This window comes from Myotis davidii, unplaced genomic scaffold (assembly GCF_000327345.1).
Source record: "Myotis davidii unplaced genomic scaffold, ASM32734v1 scaffold323, whole genome shotgun sequence".
NCBI lineage: Eukaryota > Metazoa > Chordata > Mammalia > Chiroptera > Vespertilionidae > Myotis > Myotis davidii.
In genome coordinates, this window is record NW_006295491.1 from 3,333,480 (window position 1) to 3,354,279 (window position 20,800).

The 20,800-nt window shown below is 33.6% G+C and overlaps 1 protein-coding gene across 5 annotated transcripts in view; it reads left to right on the forward strand.

Moving 5' to 3' along the window:
- The window catches only part of LRBA (LPS-responsive vesicle trafficking, beach and anchor containing), a 554,230-nt gene that overhangs the window by 388,455 nt on the left and 144,975 nt on the right, over positions 1–20,800 (forward strand). For all 5 annotated transcript variants that reach the window (XM_006770131.2, XM_006770133.2, XM_006770134.2 and 2 more), the window contains exons 41-44: positions 4,621–4,738; positions 6,868–6,970; positions 10,233–10,348; positions 13,683–13,795. In XM_006770131.2, coding sequence (XP_006770194.1) covers positions 4,621–4,738; positions 6,868–6,970; positions 10,233–10,348; positions 13,683–13,795 — 450 coding nt within the window. The remainder of the gene's footprint in view (positions 1–4,620; positions 4,739–6,867; positions 6,971–10,232; positions 10,349–13,682; positions 13,796–20,800) is intronic.

Sequence of the window (20,800 nt, forward strand, 5' to 3'; positions counted from 1 at the left end):
TTTAATTGAATTTGTCACCAATGAAAATACTAAGGAGAATACTGTACTGCATCATAGTACTAGTAAGCAGAAGGAGGAAATTTACTATAGAGATGAAAACAATTACTCATAATTTAAAAGTTAATTTTCTCTTGTATTTGTAACTTCCATATTTTTGTTAGCATCATTCTGAAATTTTTTTCAAAGTATGCTGATAATATACTTAATAACAAAATTACCATGTTATAGTTTGCATCACAGTAAACTGTATGTCATACATCACAGTAAACTAAATGTCATTTTTACATTTAAAAAGGACCTTTAAGTTTTATTCTTATATCTGAAAACTTAAAACTAAAAGTCAAATGGTTGGTGATGAAGTAAATTCTAAACCAAGTAGAATTCAATGTTTCTAGAAAAAAATTAAGTGCTTTGCTTTAACACCAAGTTTCAGAGGAAATTGTATGCAATAAAAATCTAAAAGCTATGTTAATAATAGAGTAGTGTAACTTTCAAGTACTTGCATTAAATTACTTTGGTAAAATTATTATAAATAAAACATTTACACATATATTTAGTGGTGAGTTGATATTGAATGTTTTCAACATGGGTTTTTATTTTAAATACTATTTTATTAACATAATTCTTGTGACTAATTTATAATTATATTCTATAAAATGGAATATGATGGAATATGAATATTTTCTAGACTTTCCTAGTAGTGGTGTTATTACTTAATTGATGGCATAATTAGTTTGTATTTTGTATACTAAGTTTAAAACATTTTTCTTGATGTTAGATATATCCTTATTCTGGAAATGGTTTTGTTGTGAAAATTAAGTACTTAAATTTTGTTGGTGTATATTATCTGTTTTCTATTATCAGATTGTTCAAAAGTCAATATGGAATTATCAGAAAGTAAAACCTCTCCAAATATTGGCTAATATTTGGGACTAGGATATGTAATGTAGCTTTAACCATTAAGGATAATATTATAAAAATATAATACTCCCAAAACATTTTTAAGATAAAATATGTTATCACTTTTTAATATAATGGCTTTACAAAAAGAACTTTAACACATTTAAAATTTATTGGTGGTAGTTTTTTTTTTTTTAACAAAACCTTTTTCTTTCCTTTTGTGAAACATACTGCTTTATTCAGAGACTAATTTAACTCTACTTTTCAAAATGCCTAATATTCACGCAGTTGGGCAATAAAGGCATGTTTCTATTTTTCTTCTTTCATAAGGAAGAGAAAATAGATGAAGGTTTTTATTTGGATACATTCATAAGCTTTGCAAACTGAATGGTTAATGGGAAAGTAAAAAAAGAAAATGCTTTACTTTCAAGCCAGTAAATGCAACAGGGTGAAGAAGTTTTCATATGTATTCATAGCATCCTATTTGAAGGGTAGAAAGAGGAAATGTGTGTATTAGTGGGGGAGAATAACATATTTTTTCAGATATAAATTTTAAAGAAGATATGGTAGCTTTTTTCAATGTAAAGAAATAGTATATATGTGTGTTTGTATTTAAAATTAAATACTGTTCTTTCCTAATTCTCTCACCTCAAAATTTAACTAATAAACTATCTTGTTGAAACAAATTATTAAAAAGTGAAAATTGAATTTTCTGCTAATAATACTACTCCCAATATTAAATCAAAGTGGTAAACATTTAAAGACAGTGCTGTGAGCTTAAGCTTTCAAGCTATTCTGGACTTGGGGTCATAACTGCAGAGCAATGGTAATGATACGGTTTCCATAGCAACTGATTCATTGGAGGGCTAGACCTCTGTCTAGGGTGCTGTCAGTGGATGTGGAGTTTCAGTGAACAGAAAGTCCCAAAGAAGGGTCTGCTTCTACCTAATCCAGTTTTAATTGAACCCTAGAGACTTTGAAGTGAAGCCTCAGACCAGGAATATACTATTCTGATAAGAAATAAACCTCTTCCTTAGCTAAGCCTCAGCTGCTTTTCAGTACTGGCACCTTTTCCTAATGAATTCTTTAAAGAAATGTTATTGTATCCATTTCAGCTAGTAATTCTGTTAGTTAAGAGAGTCTTTGTTTCTATTTAAAACCCTAGCTATTTTTAGTATAATTATAGATTTTAATTGTTTTGAAGACAGGGTAGTTTTTGTATGTATGTAAATTTTTAGTTTTTGATACCTTTGGCAAGTTTAAATAATTTTCTTTCTCTCCTCCTATTTCTCTTCCTCAGAGTTTTAAAAAATTAACAGACCTGCTTATATTTAACTTTGGAAGCACACTGTCATATATTCAGTATGACACCATTTGTCAGATTTGAAAACAATAAAAAAATGCTGGATGTTATTTACAAATATACATGTACTAATAGTATAAAAACTTACATGGGAACAATAAGCCTCAAACCAAGGGTAGTGATTGGCTCTGACAAAATAGGAAAATGGGATCAGGAAGTGTTATTTATACATGGGAATTTCAATACTATCTGAAATGCTTTATTAGTTTCTTAAGTGTATGCAATAATGTGGCAAAATGTTAGGATTTTATAAGGTTGAGTAGTGGATACCTGAGGCTCATATCATTTTCTGTAATTTTGAATAGGTTTGACATTTGGTAATAAAAAAATTTTTTTAGGAGCATGCCACTTGCTGTATTTTAAGTAGATTTTTTTAAAAAAACTATACAGCTTAATGGAATGGGATATAAATTGAATTTTTTGATTAATTGGAAAATGATTTTAATACATTGAAAACTGATATAATAATGTTTCAGTATACTTATTTTAGTTAAAAATTGGAGTATCCTGAAATATAATTATCTCTTTAGTTGGATGACCATGCTCTTGCAATGATTAACATCACCATCATGAGCAACAGGTCTTATTATATAGCTCTATAGGTATAAAAGGTGGACTTTTCAGACCAGTGTGTGATATTCTTAACATATCACACAGCTGAAAGACTCCCCTGTTTTCTTTTGATTTTCCTCTTTCACCTGTAACCTAAGTGCAGGAAAAACAAATGTAGTTTATTATAATTTCTGATGAGTTGAGTTCTAGTTTAACAGACATTTAAAACCCTTTTTTAGAAATGTGACAATGTGCTATTTATGTAAATTCTGGACTTTGGGATTTGAAAACCTGGAAGTATTCCAGACTCTTCCACTAACTTCTCAAGTGACTTTGTTTTAAGTATTGAACTTGCCTGGGTTTAGTTTCCTTACTAGTAATTGTTGGATAGATGGAAGTATGTGTTACAGAACATATATTGGATTCTCTCCAGTTTGATAAATCTAGGGTGACAAACTCAAATGCCAATGGAAACTAGATAGATGTTAGTAAATGAATGAAAGAGTGGAAACTGCAAAAATGGAGAGTGCATGCCAGTTTCACCATGTGGCATATAATTCTAGATCTGACAGATAACTTCACTTTTTTCTGAGAAACAAAAAAATCTGAATTTCTATATCCATTTTCTCATGGACTTTCAACTGCTTGAAATTTTGTTAAATATCATACGGTTCAAACAAAAGGAATATGGGCCATATATGGAAGTTAGGCTACCATTAATTCATTGATTTAATTATTCACAAACATCTATCTTGTGTCAGATAATGTTATAGGAAATGGAAATAGAGTGTATTCAAAGTCTTTGCTCTGGTAGAACTTAGACTGTAGGAGAAATTCTTACTATTCATTACTTTTCTTCTCTTTGCTTATTCCATCTTTGTCCCTACAATACAGTGTCATAATCGAATTTTGTTTTATTTGTACTTTTTTATAGTTTTTACTTTTGAGAGATATAGCTTAAATGTTTAATTTGCTTTTATGGGTTTTCACCAGGTTTTGATAGCAAACACATCTCATTTTCTTTATTAATATTATATGAAGTACTGTTGTAGAGAAATTCCACATCTGGTTTTTCTTCAACACCTTCATAGTTAAGCTTTTGAAATGAACTTAAAGAAAAAAAAAAAGAAAACGTGAATAACAAAGCGACAAAGTGGCTTAGGACTAAAGACAGGATTACTTTTAGTTGGCAAAGCATTCTAAGCTACTGCATCTGTCACATGGGATGACAAGAATTGTAACAAGTTACTCTGACAACCATCTACTCCATAGAGAGATTATGCTGAGTTCATTTGCAGGTTTGTGTTTAGCCTGGCTGACAAAATGATACTTAACCTCTTATACAGTCACTCTTTGTGCTTTCTGAATGAGTGACTGTTGCCTTAACAGTGACCTTAAAAGTGTGATTTTTAAAAAAGTTATGCACTTCAATATATTTTTAAAAATATGTAAAAAGTAATTCTAGGTCCATTAAAATCACATTATATGTAACTGAATTGTATATGTGATCTTTTCAGGTGTTCCTTCTTTTTAAATTTTTACCTAAAATTTTCCATGATATGACTCAAAAATCAGTCACTAAATAATGCAGTATACATTTCCTGAAAAGAAATAAATGATATCGCTGCTTTAGGAAGCCCCCAAATGTATTTATAAGTAGCTGTTTTATAATTTTACTCTGCTTCCTTTCCATAAGTTGCAATCTATATTTTTAGTCTCCTTCCAAATTATTTTAATAACTCTTCATTCAATTCCTAGAAATTATACTGTTTTTTACTTACTTGGGATTATTTTTTCCTCACTAGATCCTGGCATATACAGAAGGGCTTCATGGAAAATGGCTGTTCACAGAGATACGATCAATCTTTTCTCGTCGTTATCTTTTGCAAAATACAGCCCTGGAGATCTTTATGGCAAACAGAGGTAATATGTTGCAGAAGACTATTGTTACAAAGCTAACCTCCATCTCTTTGCATTTCGTTTTTTAATAGTATATCATGTTGTTTCCATTTTGATAGTGTTTTGTAGTCCAGCCCCTGCCCAGCTGAACTCTTTTTTGACCCGCTTGCATCTTCATGGCTTTTACCCCCTTTGTCATTCTAAGAATTTTTTTGTAGTAGTTTTATTTTCCTGGCCATATAACAGATTAGTTCAAAGCTTTATAAATATAGGAAATTACTAAGCATTTAATCACTTCTGGAATTTGATGTCCTCAATATTGCTCTGATAGTGGAGCTCCTTCTGGAAGGTGGCTTCATTTAGAGAGGGGGAAAGGGTAATCAAATGATTCATACATTTATTTAAACTTTGGTCTAATCTATTGCCATTTATAAAGTGACCATCAGAATATGGTACTGAACTGCTCTGGTTGCTTTGTATTTCATCATTCTTGAAAGAACTAAAATTTAATTTGTGGGTTTAGAATGGAACTTGGTATCGCTTTTCGACCTTTTGGCTAAGATCAAGTGTAGAATGGAACTTGGTGAAATTCATTAGGACAAGAGAGACAAGGTCAACTTGACAAAGGTATTGTTCAGTGTGAGTGGAGGCATTTAAGAGAGAATATGTAAAACTTTAGTGCCTTCTTGCACATACTCTCTGTACATAAGTAGGTTGAAGTTTTCTTGTTTTCACTTTCTATAATCTATAAATTGTCAGTTTCAAAATCTACACATAATAATATAGTCCACACACACTTTTTCTTTTTTCCTATATGAAATCATGTGTCTTTAGAGAATACAGGTTTCTTTAGGTAAAGATATCTTTCCCTTTCCTGTTTGGTCTCTTCCCCTGCACATACATCTTTTTCCTAGTGTAAACATTATTCTTACAGGCAAATAATCAAGTGAATGTTTCACATTTTAGTTCAGTCTGCATTCTTGCTGCCCCAAAGGGCTTTCCACCTTGTAGTATTTATTGCTTGTTCATTCTCATTCATTTTTCTTCTTTGAAATTTCTTATGCATCCTTGCTTTGTATGTGTGTTTTTCTATTGCCTTTCCTGCTTGATCTTGGTCATCTGCCATAGTCCCTGATAGTTTTCCTTTTGTTTTGTATTTTTCTCCAGTATTGAGCATAATAATGGATACACAAGGAAGCATTATTAACAAAGCATGTTGGGTATATATTTGACAGTTCTAAATGTTTTAGGTGTTTAGTGAATAATCATGTACTTTTTTATCTGAAACATGTTGGTAATGCCAGTGTTTGAAAGCTACACCAAATTGAAAAAAGTTTTTGGCCATAAGTATTTTTTAGGCTAGGTGATCACTCACAGCTAATACCTGCTTCTGATACTGAAATTAATATAATTGAAATTTTAAGACTGACCAAAATAATATTTTCTAAATTCTTCCTCATGATTTTATGACTGTTATTTTCATATTTTAAAAATACAGATTTACCAGTGTCTAATAAATTAACATTTATATACTGAGTATGTTTACATATATTGATGTACATGTTTTGATACTCTCAAAATATGTACTTACTAAAATAGAAATGACCAGAAAGCATATAAATTTGATTATTAACCATAGAGGAAAAATTTTCCTTCAGGTCACACATTCTGGATTATATGAACATATAAAATGCAAACATATAAACATTATAAAAAGAATATTTTTAAAACTGCTCATCCTTGGAAATAAAGTTTGTAGTCTTTTTGGTGTCAGATTGTTACCATAGTTAAAATTTTAAACAGTTTTTTTATAGAAATTCATAGATATGTAATTAACTTGCCAAAATTCAGTTTTGTAAATTAAACTAGTAGCTAGGTAATCTCACCTTCATGTCACAGTAACGCAACAACAGTTATTACAATCTGACAGCATTTAGGAAGGAGCTATTTAAGGTATGAGTTTATAAGCGAAATGAATATTACCTCTGATATATTAATATTAAAACTTGAATGCACTATGATAAAAGTAATATGCCAAGAATTGTATTTAATAAATACCTGGATTAAGAGTAAATATTTTATCAGATCAAAAAGTCTATATACTAGAAAGGAAATCATTCTGTGTTCTAATTTTTGAAAATTATTTTCCATAGTTGCTGTAATGTTCAACTTCCCAGACCCTGCAACAGTCAAGAAAGTGGTTAACTACTTACCTCGTGTTGGTGTTGGAACATGTTTTGGATTGCCTCAAACCAGGTACTCTTTTATATGAGAAAAATGTGGAAAATAATCTATATTAATATGTGTCCTTGTTTTGAAATGCATAAGCTTGTGTTTTATGTTTCATAGTGAATGATGATTATTAGTCTATTGTTTTATTTTGAGTCAACTGAACTTCTGTCTGAAGAAACTAGAAAAAGAGGAGCAAATGTAAACCAAAGTGAGCTGAAAAAAAAAAAGCATGAAGGCAGGACATCAATGAAAAGTAAAAATAATAAAGAAAAATTGATGTAATGAAAAGTTGTTTTTCTGTAAAGATTAAACAAAAATATAAAACTTATAAACAAAGAGAAAGAAAATACTAATTACCAATATCAAGAATGAGAGACTATCACTATCATCTTCTCTGATAGTAGGTACTGATTCATCATCAGTACAATTTTGTTAACAAATTGAAAAGTGTGAAGAGAACCAGTGATTGCTTTAAACATATCAGCTGTAGAAATTTAGTTTACTTTTAGCATACCTAATTTTGTATTGATTTGAGTTGTTTTTTATTAGTGTTTATTTCAATTTTTTACAGTAATATCTTGTTACAAATGCACTTGAAATAGAATGAATAAACAGCAGTCAGGATGTTAGTCATTCTGAGGCTGGATGATTGTCCAAGGTGAAGCTCCTCTTGGCAGTGTTCCCCACCAAGTCCACCTCTTCACAGGCTGCTTGACTGTCTGCATGACTGGGAACTTACTTTACTCAGAGCAAGTTATCTGAGAAAATGCAAGGCAGATGCCCCAGTTTCTTCTCTATGACCTACCCTTGATAGTACTGTGCCTTCATTTTTGCTGCATTCTATTTGTTACAAGTGAGTCATTAAATGCAGCTCATGTGCCCTGGCCAGTGTGACTCAGTGGTTAGAGTGCAGGCCATATACCAATGGGTCTTGGGTTTGACTCCCAGTCAAGGGCACCTGCCTGGGTTGCAGGTTTCATAGTAGAGGCACATATGGGAGGCAACCAATCAATGTGTGTCTCTCTTTCTCTTTCTCTTCTCCTTCCTCTTTTCTCATCCCCTCCCTCTTCCTTCCCTTTCACTCTTTAAACTCAGTGGACAAAATATCCTCAGGTGAAGATTAACAACAACAATAAAAAATACAGCCTAGGCCAGCCGTGGGCAAACTAGGGCCTGTAAGAATAAAACTATTGAAAAAAAAGACCGTACCCTTTTATGTAATGATGTTCACTTTGAATTTATATTAGCTCACACAAACACTCCATCCATGCTTTTGTTCCGGCCCTCTGGTCCAGTTTAAGAACCCATTGTGGCCTTCGAGTCAAAAAGTTTGCCCACCCCTGGCCTAGACTCTAGGGAAGAGGAATCAAACTTTACCTTTTAAAGAGGAAGTATCAAAGAATTTGTGGACATGCTTTAAAACTACTAATGATCTCTGCTTTTAAGTAATCAGGGCACATTAAGAGGCCCCTCTGGGTTATAAGGAATAGTTGCTTTACAATGCAAATCAGGGTTTTGATTAGTTAATTTTTTAATATGTAACTAAATGCCCGATGCACGAAATTCATGCAAGAGTAGGCCTTCCTTCCCCCAGCTGCCGGCACTGGCTTCCCTCTGGCACCCAGGAGCCGGGCTTCCCACCAGCACCTGGGACCTGGGCTTCCCTTGCAGAGAGAGGCGCCACCCACCCACTGTAGCCTGCTGGTAGGTGGCCTGGGCCTCCCTCTTTGGGGCAATCGTGGAGCCCCCAATTGATCGCCCCACCAGCCAGTGGCCTGAGCCTCCCTCCATGGGGCGATCATGGGGCCATGGCTGATCCCCCAACCAATCCCATCACACCTGCCTTGGCTGGCCTGGTGCCAGTGGGTGTCATAACATGGTCAGGGATGGTCGTCCCGCTATTTGGCCATTAGGTTGATTTGCATATTATGCTTTTATTATGTAGGTTGGGGAATTTAAGGGTTCAGAAGGAAGCAGCTCAGAATTGTATAGATTTCCTTATCTTAATAATAAAAGATTTATTTTTTTCTATTGTAAAAAGGTTTTATTTATCACCTAATAATGTGTTACCATACTTGGGAATTTTAGTAATGTTTTCCTATAGTTAAAGCTAAAAGTCTTAACTCAATAAATCCGTCATTTAAATAGATTTTCAGCACTTACAATGGTATATTTTATATTCATACAATGGAATACTGTTTAGCAATCAAAATAGATGAACAACTAATACATGCCAGCACATTGATGAACCTCAAAAACATTTGTGGTTAGTGAAAGAAGCCTGATGCAAAAGACTACATGATTCTAATTCTTTTGATCTGAAATGTCCAGAAAAGGCAAGTTTATAGAGACAAAAAGCAAATTGATAGTTGCCTAGACCTGGGGATAGAAATGGTGATTAACTATATATAGGCCCAAAGCAAGTTTTTGTGGTGATGAAAATGTTCTCAAGTGCACTGTGGTGACAATTGCACAATTCTAGAAATGTAATTTTAACAAATCATTGAATAGTATACTTAATAATAGGTAAATTTTATGGTATGTAAATTACACCTTTGTAAATAAAGCTATTTAAAAAATAGCTATCTTGTTCTGAGTTATAGAAGAACTGTGACAACATACTTACCTGAAATTCTATGCCCTGAATAGAATAATTAATCCTGCTACTGATTTCCCAGTGCTTCTTATTATTGGTTGGTTGTATCCATCGTTATTTACATTGCATCAAGAAAACAGAAAACATCTTCTATTAAGATGTATAAAAAAAATAAGTTTTTTTTAACCTCTATCCTACCCTTGAATAGACCACTAAAGAGTTTACTATCCTCTTTTCCCTGTTACAAAGGGTATGCAAATATAATATTTAGCTGTATGAGGACAAATGTGTTACCTTTATGTAATGACTATCAAGATTGATAAAATATTAATACAATTTTATATGTATTTTTAAGATACTATAATTCCTTTTATATCAGTAAAGCAGTGAATTATTAATTATCCTATTATTAATCAACCTTTGGAGCCTAGATATTATAAAGGCATTGTAATAAAAGCTTACCTTAATGAATAGAACATGTATAATAGACCTGTGGCTAATCCACATCATTTGTTTAACCATTAATTGTAGATGGAAACATCTCTAGTACTCATTAGTATAACATAAATAGAACTTTTCAGAATATACTGGTATCATTTTGAATAAGTAAAGATATTCATGATTTATTATTGTGGTATAATCTTAAGTTCAAATTGATTCTACATCAATTTCCTTTTTATTTTTTTACAGGCGTATCTCATTAGCTAGTCCACGTCAACTTTTTAAAGCTTCTAATATGACTCAGCGATGGCAGCACAGAGAGATTTCAAACTTCGAGTACTTGATGTTTCTCAACACAATAGCAGGTAACCTAAACTCACATGTTGACTTATTTCAAAGAGTAAACTGTTTACTGTGACATGATTAGATTATTTTGATTACTGATATATGTAGCTTATTTTTATTATTACTAAGTAAATATACCTTATCAAGAGTAATTTTGATAATCAAGTTTAAAGCTTTGTATACAAACAGTTGGCTACTTGAGAAAAATAAAAAATGGGTATACACAGTCTTTTCCAAAAATATAAAATGACAATTTACAACTAACTATTCAATATAGTAAAAATGGACTCACTATGGAATAGAAGGAATGAATATCCATAACAAATCCTAAGAATCTTTTAACAACTTAATTATAAATGTATTATGTGTTAAGTCAATGAAACACAATTTGGAAAAAAGAAAACTGTGGTTAAATATTAAGTAAAGGTATATTATTACAAATATATGAAAATATAAAGATTAAATGGTCCTGTACAAGATCTATAATCATATAATATTATTAAAGATTACCTATTGAAACTGTTCACTTTTAAAGACTAAAGAATAGAAATATGTCATTACTTTTTATTTGTGATGATTTGCATAAAGAAAACAAGGAATGTAATTATGAGACATTTGAGATTTAGGTCAAGAATCTGACAGAGTTTATATTTGAGGCACAAAGGAGATAAGAGCATAAGGCATGTTGCTTAATCTCACAGAAGTTATTTTAAGTAAAAATGGGAGCATTTACATGATTCTAGAGCAAAGGGGTATAGAATCAATAAAAATTATAAAATAACCCTGGCTAGGTGTTAGTTGAAGCACCACCAAAAGGTTTCAGGTTCAATTCCTGGTCAGGGGCACATATCTAGGTTGTGGGTTGGATCCCTGAGCACGATGGTAGGCAACCAATCGATGTTTCTCTCACATAGGTGTTTCTCTCACTCTCTCCATCCCTCCCTCCCTCCCTCCCTTCCTCCCTCCTTCCCTCTCTCTCTAAAATCAATAAAAATATAAACTTCCAATTGGTAGGAGTAAGGGGAAAATATCAGGAAAGATTTTATGTTTGAGTAAGGATAGATATTACTTTAATTAACTGTGGAGGTTGTTGGGAGAGAAGTTATTTTATGTAAAACTGAAGGCATAAACCAAAAAAAAGATAAGTGGAAAATTATGAAGTAAAGCTAAAGAACAATTAATGGTATAGTTATATGCACACACATACACAAGATATTTATTATATGTAAAGTAGTCCTCCCTATTCATGCGGCAAACGTTCAAAGACACCCCCCCATAGATCCCTGAAACCACGAATAGTACCAACCCCATTTATACTATATATTTTTCTCTATATACTTATACTTTACAGCTTCTGACTGTCAACATTACTGCGTTGTGCTTTAGAGCAATTATTACATAAAATAAGTGTTACCTGAATGCAAGCTCTGAGATGCTCCACAATCAGTTTGATAACCGAGATGGCTGCTGAGTGACTAAGGGCGGGTGGTGTCTACCAAATGGATGTGCTGGACAAAGGGATGGTTCATGTTCAGGTGGACAAAGCAGGATGCTGGGAGATTTTATCACACCACTCAGAATGGTGTGCAATTTAAAACTTAAGAGTTGTTTATTTCTAGAATTTTCCATTTAATATATTTGAACCACAGTTCACTGAGAGTAACTGAAAATGAAGAAAAGAAACCATGGATAAAGGGGACTACTGTATATGTGCATATATATGTGTCTGTATATTTGTATGTATGTGTGTATGCACAAAAAGTATATATTCCTAAAGGTATAATGAGAAAGAAAACTAGAAAGGTTGTGTGGAATTGACTTCCTGTCAATTTGAGGAGTTAGCAGTCAATTCATTGGGAAACTTGTGAAAGTTTTTGAACAAATGAATGATAATAGAACTGTGTGAAAAGGTAACTTGGAGGCAGAATGAAGGATACATGGGATTGGAGAGAGACTAGGCAGAATCAAATTTAGGAAGCAATTATAAGTAAAAAGAAATGAGGGCCTACATTAGAGAGATGACAGTGGTAATTAAAACATAATATTAAATAAGAATTTACAAGGTACAAACTGTTATCAGCTAACTGTATCATTGCTTGTCATTAGTTTGGAGGAGGTATAGGAGAGTGTGGCAGCATTTGGGAGTGAGGGGAAGTAACATTGATGATGGTGTTCATTATGTTCAGAGGATCATTGGTTTTGAAAGCTGTCACAGAAATTTCAGAGTAATTTGGTGCAACTCCTTCATTTTACAGATGACTAATGACTGCCCACAGGGCTCAAATCACTTAAACTTGGTTGATTAGTTGGTCTGTTGGTTAAATAATGGCAGAGAAATGAACCTAGTTTTGAAAAGCTCTAAGAATTGCAAATTATTTTTTTAAAGTTTTAATAAAGAATATTTTATTTGGTGCAGGCTTTCAAGTAACAAAAAATAGTCAAAGGTAGTTTATGAGAACATAATCATGGAGGCCAGAGTCTCTGTATTTGAATATAGTGTGACCATTACTAGTTACTACATCATTTTGGGTAGATTAACCTTTTGTGCCTCGGTTTTTTCACATGTAAAATGGGGATGATACTAATTTCATAGGGGTATTGTGGGGATTAAATGAAATAATGGATAGCACTGAGAGCAATATCTGGCACTCAAAAAAGTTATTTTTATGAAATTATACTCTTGAACCTTCTCATCATTTTATTTTATTACTAGAGGCCTGGTGCACAAAATTCGTGCACTGGGGCAAGCGGGGTGGGGGGGGGAGGGGGTCCTTCAGCCCAGCCTGCACCCTCTCCACTGATCTTGCCCCCAACTGCCCTCCTCTGCTGACCAATTTGGTTCAGATTGGTCAAGTTTCTATGCCAGTCAACGTCAAAAGCTCCACCTCCTAGGCAGCCATTGGCTCCTCACAGTTGACCTAGATTTGGTTCTGATTGGTCGGTTTCTATGCCAGTCAGCATCTCTGGGCCTATCAATGGGGCCTGATCAGAAAGGCGGGGCTGAACAGCAGCCCTGGTGGAGGCCTGGAGAGAAATGGTGGCACGGCTGCTGACCAGGCCCAGAGCTAAAGAGAGAGGCAAGTGCTGATCAACAGCTGCCACAGAGGCTACGGATCAGACCCTGCTTCTCTCTTTAGGCCTCTCTGTGAGCCTAATTCGCAGCCCCCTTAGCAGTTAGTGCTGGGTCACTGTGCCTGCAGCCATAGTAGTCAGTGCTGGGTCACCATGGCAATCCAGCACTGACTGCAGGACTGACTCCCAGTTGGTCGAGCCTCCTGGTCGTTGTGAATGTGACAGACCCATGGTTTTTATATATTAGTATTTTAGATTGAGTGACTGTTTTTTCTCTTCCAGGACGGAGTTACAATGACTTAAATCAGTATCCAGTGTTTCCCTGGGTCATCACTAATTATGAATCAGAAGAATTGGATCTTACCTTGCCAAGTAACTTCAGAGATTTATCTAAGGTAATTTCTCAGTAATTATCTGAAATATAATTGTCTTACATTTAAAATATATTTGAATATATTTAATTTTCACATTACTTTTTAAAAATCTTTTAATAATTATAACTTTAGTATATTTATCTTTTAAATGTATGTTAGTATTCTCCAGTTTAAAAATGAAAAATTTAATATACAGAAAGACTTGATGCCAATTAAAAATATTAGCTTATATATATTTTTCCATATGCGTTCAAAAAGACATTATTCTTAGATAGCATCATCTTCTAATTGTGTTAGTATTGTATAAAACTTACAAAGAAAATCGTGGAAACTTCTCATCAGTACTCTTATAAAACGACAAGTAGCCCTTCACTATTGCAGCTCTCCTAACCAACCTCCCTGCTACCTCTTTCTCTTCTCTCACCCATTCCTTGTTCCAACGGATTCTTTTTAAGTTTAATGTTGAATTGTATAACCCTTTTCTTCACTTATTGGAAGCAGAACAAATATTTCCCAAGTTAGAGCTTTGCTTTCTCTCTGCCTTCACTGTTCATCTCCCGCTTTGTAAGCAGCTGACTGGCTCCGCCTTTAGATCACCTCCTCATAGAGACTAGTGCTGACTGCCTGTTTCCCGTTAGTCTGCTCTGTTTCTTTCTAAGCACTAAAACATCCTGCATTTTACGTATCTTTCTACCTATTTTTATTGGTTCTTATCTCCCTCACTACGCTTTTTTTATAATGATAGAGTTCTTGTACATAATTATTTCTCCAATGCCTAGCACAGAGCCTGCCATTCAATAAGTGTTAACTGAATTTAATAATAAAACCAATATGGCATTTCCCCGCAGTTATAAAATATTAATATTAAATGTATTTGATTTTTTAATATGCTGAGCTAAATAAGCTATTCTGAGAAAGATAAGTATCACATGATCTCACTCATATGTGGAATCTAATGAACCAAATAAACTGATGAACAAAATTGAGGACTTTATTAGTTTGACGTGTGTAGTGAGCCATGAAGTAGGACAGTAGTAAACACTGGGCACTATTCTTGGGTAATTATAGCCTAGACTCTATTATTTGAATTTCATGTACAGAAAAGTAAAATTTCATTTTTTGTTAATTTGTTAAAATGTAAATGTGCTTCACAATATAAATCATATTTCAATAAATAACCTTTCTAGGGTTTTAGAATAATTGCCCTTTTTTTTCTTTTTCTTAACTGAGTCCTTCAGTTCGGACTTCTACTTAAACACATAGCTTATTAAGACTTTCTTGTGCTATAAAGGATTTTTTTGTATGCTCCTCAAGATGCAGTTGGTAGTGAGATGGATTGTGGATAGGGTCCATGTTTCTGTCTTGATGGAACAGTTAATAATGGTGATAAGTGGGAGCCTGTTTGTATATTTCTATGGAGGCTGTATTTCTGTCTTGTGCCATCATTGTCCCTGAGCAAGAGTTCCTGCAGCCTATTACCTGCTCACACCACTGTTCCTTGCCGACTGCCTCCTTTCTCTGACCCTCATCCTTGTTCTCTGTCCCACTAAAAATCTTGCCTGGCCAGAGAAAGCCACACATTTATTTTTAAGTGTAGGCTTTATGATGTTTTCATTATGAGAATTCATAGAAATGATATTAACAGAATGCTGTTATAGATTATTTGCCAGCTAAACAGGATTCTTTATTAAAATTGAATTTTATTTGTATATTACTATTAAAGCTGTTTCTAAGTAACCTGCCAAATACTTTCGTTGGGTGGGCAAAAGACTGTTTTAGCTATAACTTACCTTCTGTATGTGATAAATAAGGAGAGGGCCCAGTTCAAAATCAAAACAAGAGTTGCTTTCATTAGTCTCTATCCATGTATTTCATATCCACTATAGAAACATACAAATACCATTTTGTGATTTAGTGCCTTAAATTTTATCTATTTTTATATTATAAGATTTTGTGAAAGATTTGTATTTTGGGCTGAGGAAGGAGTGTTTATAAAGAGTGCTTACAGCAAGAACTGAAGGTTACACAGTTGAATAGCAAACAATAGTGTAATTAGAAGGGCTGGGAAGAAGTAGGGAGCTCTAACACTCAGCCACATATAGGTAACATCTCCTTTCCTACAAAGCAACAGTAGCTCGAATGCTACATTCATTCAAGTTCGTGAAAGTGGAATTCCACTAATACTTATTGTTTCCATTTAAATTTTGATGGAAATAGTGAGTTTGGAATTATGACATTAATTTTAGTGAAATAAAAATATCAGATACTTGAAAATTATAATTTACACATATGGAATACTGGTAATTGTTTATAAAAACATTTCATTCCTGTTGGTGTTAAAGACTGCCATAAGGTGTACAGTATGATTCCATTTTCAAATACCTGCTTATGCACATATTTTCAGGATGCATCTCATATGTGAAGTGAGCTATATCTCCATGAATAGTGACTATAATAGAATTATATTAAAATTTTCCCATAGTATACATTTAACAACCATTACTATTTGTTTAAATAAACTTGCAAAATTGAAGAAAACATTGTGTGTAAAGCTTAATTTAAAACAAACAGTTCTTATCCCTATTCTTGAATAGATAATATAGCCTGACTAGCTTGAAAATGTCTTGAATTATTTATGCATATTTATGTCCCTTTAATTTTCCCAAAGCTGGTTTTCAGAGGGGTTTTGATACACGGCTACAATTTTATTTGGCAGTCTCTTCCATATTGCACAGGGAATTTTCTTTCTCAAGCTGAATTAATGTAAACAACACTCTTTTTTTTGATGAAAATGTCTGAAGAGAACAATGTAAAAATGTTTTCTTGAAGTTACAAAATTTTATTTTATGTATAATTATAATTGCAAGTTAGTATTGTCAATCTTTTAGGAAATCCAATCTATTTTAGTCTGAAAAATCTGATGAAAATTACATCTTTTCCTGTATTGAGAAAGCCCTCCTTTAACATAATGGTTTAATTCTTTCACAGCTGGAAAAAGTAGGGGTCAATTTTGAGGTTGATTTTTTTTGCCTCCACTTTCCCAGGCTTTACATCATGAGTCTAAAATTCTTCTGATGAGAAGACAGATCTAACCATGCATAGACTTTGGAGTGACATTAATTTATATTTTATAAATATATATTGATTTTTATATTTTGACAACCTCCTTGACAGAAATAAGAAGCAACATTCTCTTTTTGTCCTTTATAAGAAATTATAATTAGGGTTGGAATATATTTACAAAATGTCAGACCATAAAAACAGATTATGATGGCTGAGTGTGTCAGTACCAGGGCTTTCTTTGTAGATGAGGAAGATTTTCTTGCTACTGTGATTTACTATTTTTCCTTAGTAGCAGAGGGGTTGTGTAAGCCAATTTTCTAAGTGAGGAGAAACCAGGAGAGTCTGAGGCAATCATTTCTCTACTCATCCATCCACATCATTATTTGGGAATATTGAGTATGTACTGTAATTTGGATGCATATTCTATAAAACAAGTATGTTCTTAGATTGAAATGCATTTGATAACCATTCACTTGCAAATGAAGACTCCCTATGGAATTCAGGAGCTAGAAACATCCCATTTTATTGTTAACTGGTATTTACTGAGGACTTACTATATGTCAGGCTGTTATCTAAGTATATTACATTTGTTAACTCTTAAACCTCACAAAGACCTTTTAAGATAGGTGACACTATTAATTGCCTTTTACAGAGACAGCAACTGAGGCACTGTGAGGTTCTACAATTTCCACACTGTTTCAGAATTCAAACACCAAGCTAGTGGTTTTCAAATTGCCGTTTAGAGCTAGCATTTTTTTCAAATGATTAGAATAGTGTAGTATTACATAAGTAAAAAGAAGTATCAGTGTCCATCCTCTATGAGTCTTCTGCTTATGGTGTGTGTGTGTGTGTGTGTGTGTGTATGTGTATATTTTATGTTTGCATTGGGTTAGGATTTAAAGCAGGGATAGAGTCTTAGCTGGTTTTGCTCAGTGGATAGAGAGTCAGCCTGCAGACTGAAGGGTCCTGGGTTTGATTCTGGTCAAGAGCACATACCTGGGTTGGGGGCTTGATTCCTAGTAGGGGCATGCAGAAGGCGGCCAATCAATAGTTCTCTCTCATCATAGATGTTTTTATCTCTTTTTCCCTCTTCCTTCCTCTCTAAAATCAATAAATGTTTCCCACCCCTGAAGTTTGAGCAATAAATTGCTATGCTGCCTCCTACTTTTGACATCAATGGCTAAATCTGTTTTAATGTTATTTTATCAAGTAGCCTTTCACCACTTGAAAAGGAAAGCTTTCCCGAATCTCCCACTCTCGGGGTGTTTGTTCCAGGTGATGCTCCAAGCTGTTGTGACTTCACCTGTTTATGGAAAAGCTGATTATTTGGTTAAACTAGAGAATTCCTGGTGTTACTACTCAATTATTAATTTGTTGTTGTTTTCATTTATTGGTGTGTTTTTTTACTGAGTAATATTGCTCACCAGGGATTCTCAGTTTCTGGAGATTTGAGCGAACAAAATCAGGTAGTTACTATTGTACTAAATAGTAAACCAAAAATTGGGGGGAGAAAACCAGGACTGGCCAAAGTATAAGCAGGCATTTTATTTTTAATAATTAGTTTTTACATTTTAAAATGAAGGAAAATACTGAAAGAGAGTTTAAGATTGAATCGAGAGAAAAGAAAAACCATCCATTTTTCATCTTTGGAGGACAAGCATAACGTGAGTTATTTTGGTTCAGAGGCAGAAACATGAAAAGTCAACATTAGGGGAAGATGATCCTGTGCTGTATTCTCCTGACTCCTATTTTGCAATGTGGAAATCTGAGGAAAGTTTTCTATCATCACATCTTCAAACGGAATGTTAAATTTTTATCCAGGCCCCAATAAATCATAGTGTCTTCTTTTTTAACCTATGTTACAATGCTTTACCATTCACACTCTGTTAAAACGGCAGCTTCCGTTGCCCTTATCTGGATCAAAATGTTTCTGAAGAGTAAATTCTCAGATAAACCGAGAACTAAGGGAAGAAGCTCTCCTGAATCTATTTTCTTGCTGATGAGTTCTTAGTGGTTTTCTCTCTCTCTCTCTCTCTCTCTCTCAAGTCTCCCCCGACACCCCCCCTCCCCCAAGAAAAAGTAGGTGATTTTCTCTCTTGGTCTCTCATTTATCTCCTACCCTTTGGTTGTGTATTTTTATATGTGAGCTATTTCTCTCTAACACACATATTTAATATATACAGCATGCATCTTGACCTGGAATTGACTACCGACGTTTAACTGTTGTTGATCAGACAACACTTCTTTATCTCTTTAAGTTTTAAGTGCTGTTTCTGACAAATGCCAGTCCTTTTAGTCTGTTCGGTAACAGATATACCGGGAATCAATATACCATCTAGATGTCACAGAGGTAAAAGAACACTCTTTTTGGGGGGTGGGGGTGGAGAGGGTGATATTGTTTAAGTATTGTTATAACTTTCACTTTGTTTTCTATATATATTGGGCTTCAATCAAACCACAGGAATTCAGACTTAAAACAAACCTTATGATATTACAACAGTAAATACAGTGCTTAAATAAAATACAAATGCACAAAGAGAAATTTAAAATTACCTCACACTTGGATATTTTTTATTGGCTGATAATATATCTTAAACATATTTTAATCTAAGGCGTCAAACATAGATGTTATTATGTTGACATTGATTTTAGGGATTTTGTTATAAATTGCATTCCCTGGTCTTGGGGGAATTCACAGCCTAATAAGCAGAAGAATGACATTGGGATAGTTTAGCATATATTTGTAGTGTTGTGAGTGAAGCTCTGGTAAGTGCCTTCCACTGTAACAAACCTTTTACATATGCTCTCTTCATTAATTCCCTCAACAGCACTGTAAGGAATGTGTTATTATCTTTATTTCATAGATAAGGAAACTAAGACTGGTGAGGTTAAGGAACTCTCTAAGGTCACACATTTCCAAGTGTTAAAGCTAGGGTTTCATCTCAGACCTGTGTCTGTCAGTGAACTGGTATATTTTAGGTATAACAAGAAAGAATAAACTTACATTTATATCTACTTCTTTCCAAAATCTATTCTTCCCTTTATCTGAACAAAAAGCAAGAGGTTTACTGTTTGGAGAAATTGTACCAGAGACTTTTCTAATTTGAGAACTCCAAGAACAGCAGAAGGTAATGAATGGAACACAGGGATTAACTAAAAGCTTAAGCACTGAATGTGAAGGCCCCCAGACCCCTTTGCTGTCATGCTATCAGAATTCTGGCAGGCAGGCCAGTACTAACCCCACCCTGTAAGACAGAGGATTATATTATATATTATTCTTTGGGAATATTGACTTGTTCAAGAGGCAAGACCTAAAAACTACTAACGTTTAGGGATTCTACTTGAAGCTCACCTGATTTCCCTCCAATGCAGTCTACCGGTTCGCGTTGCTATTTACACTGCATATACTTCAGTCAGCTCTTTCAGGTTTCATTTTAAAAATGAAGGTATGGCCAAGTGTTAGCAAACACATAAAGATAGTCTACCATGTGAAAGGTGACAGAGACAAAACAAACAGAAAAATAAACGAAACCAGAAAAAGCAAAGACAATTTAAGAAAGAGAAAAGAAACAAGAAACAAAACAAGAAAACTCTTACAACAATAAAGCTATTGCATTGATAAAAAAAATTATGCTATAGGAAGTAGAATGTAGTGCAGATCTTTTCTAAAAGGAACATCAAAATGATATGTGAAAAATAGCCTGGAAGGATGAAATTAGAGGACCAGAGAGGAAATCTTCAGATTGATGTAGACTTGTGTCAGTCTGCCTCAGTTACTAGTAAGGGACCTTTAGACAATTACTTAATTTTGAGGGGTCTTATATAGAAAACTATATAACTATATATTGTATTTTATAGTGTTTATATAATAATGAAGAAAATATGTCATGGGTACACAGACCTTTATAAAGTTTAAATTATTACTTGTTCAATATGATGTAGTTAGTTTAAAATATGGCTGTG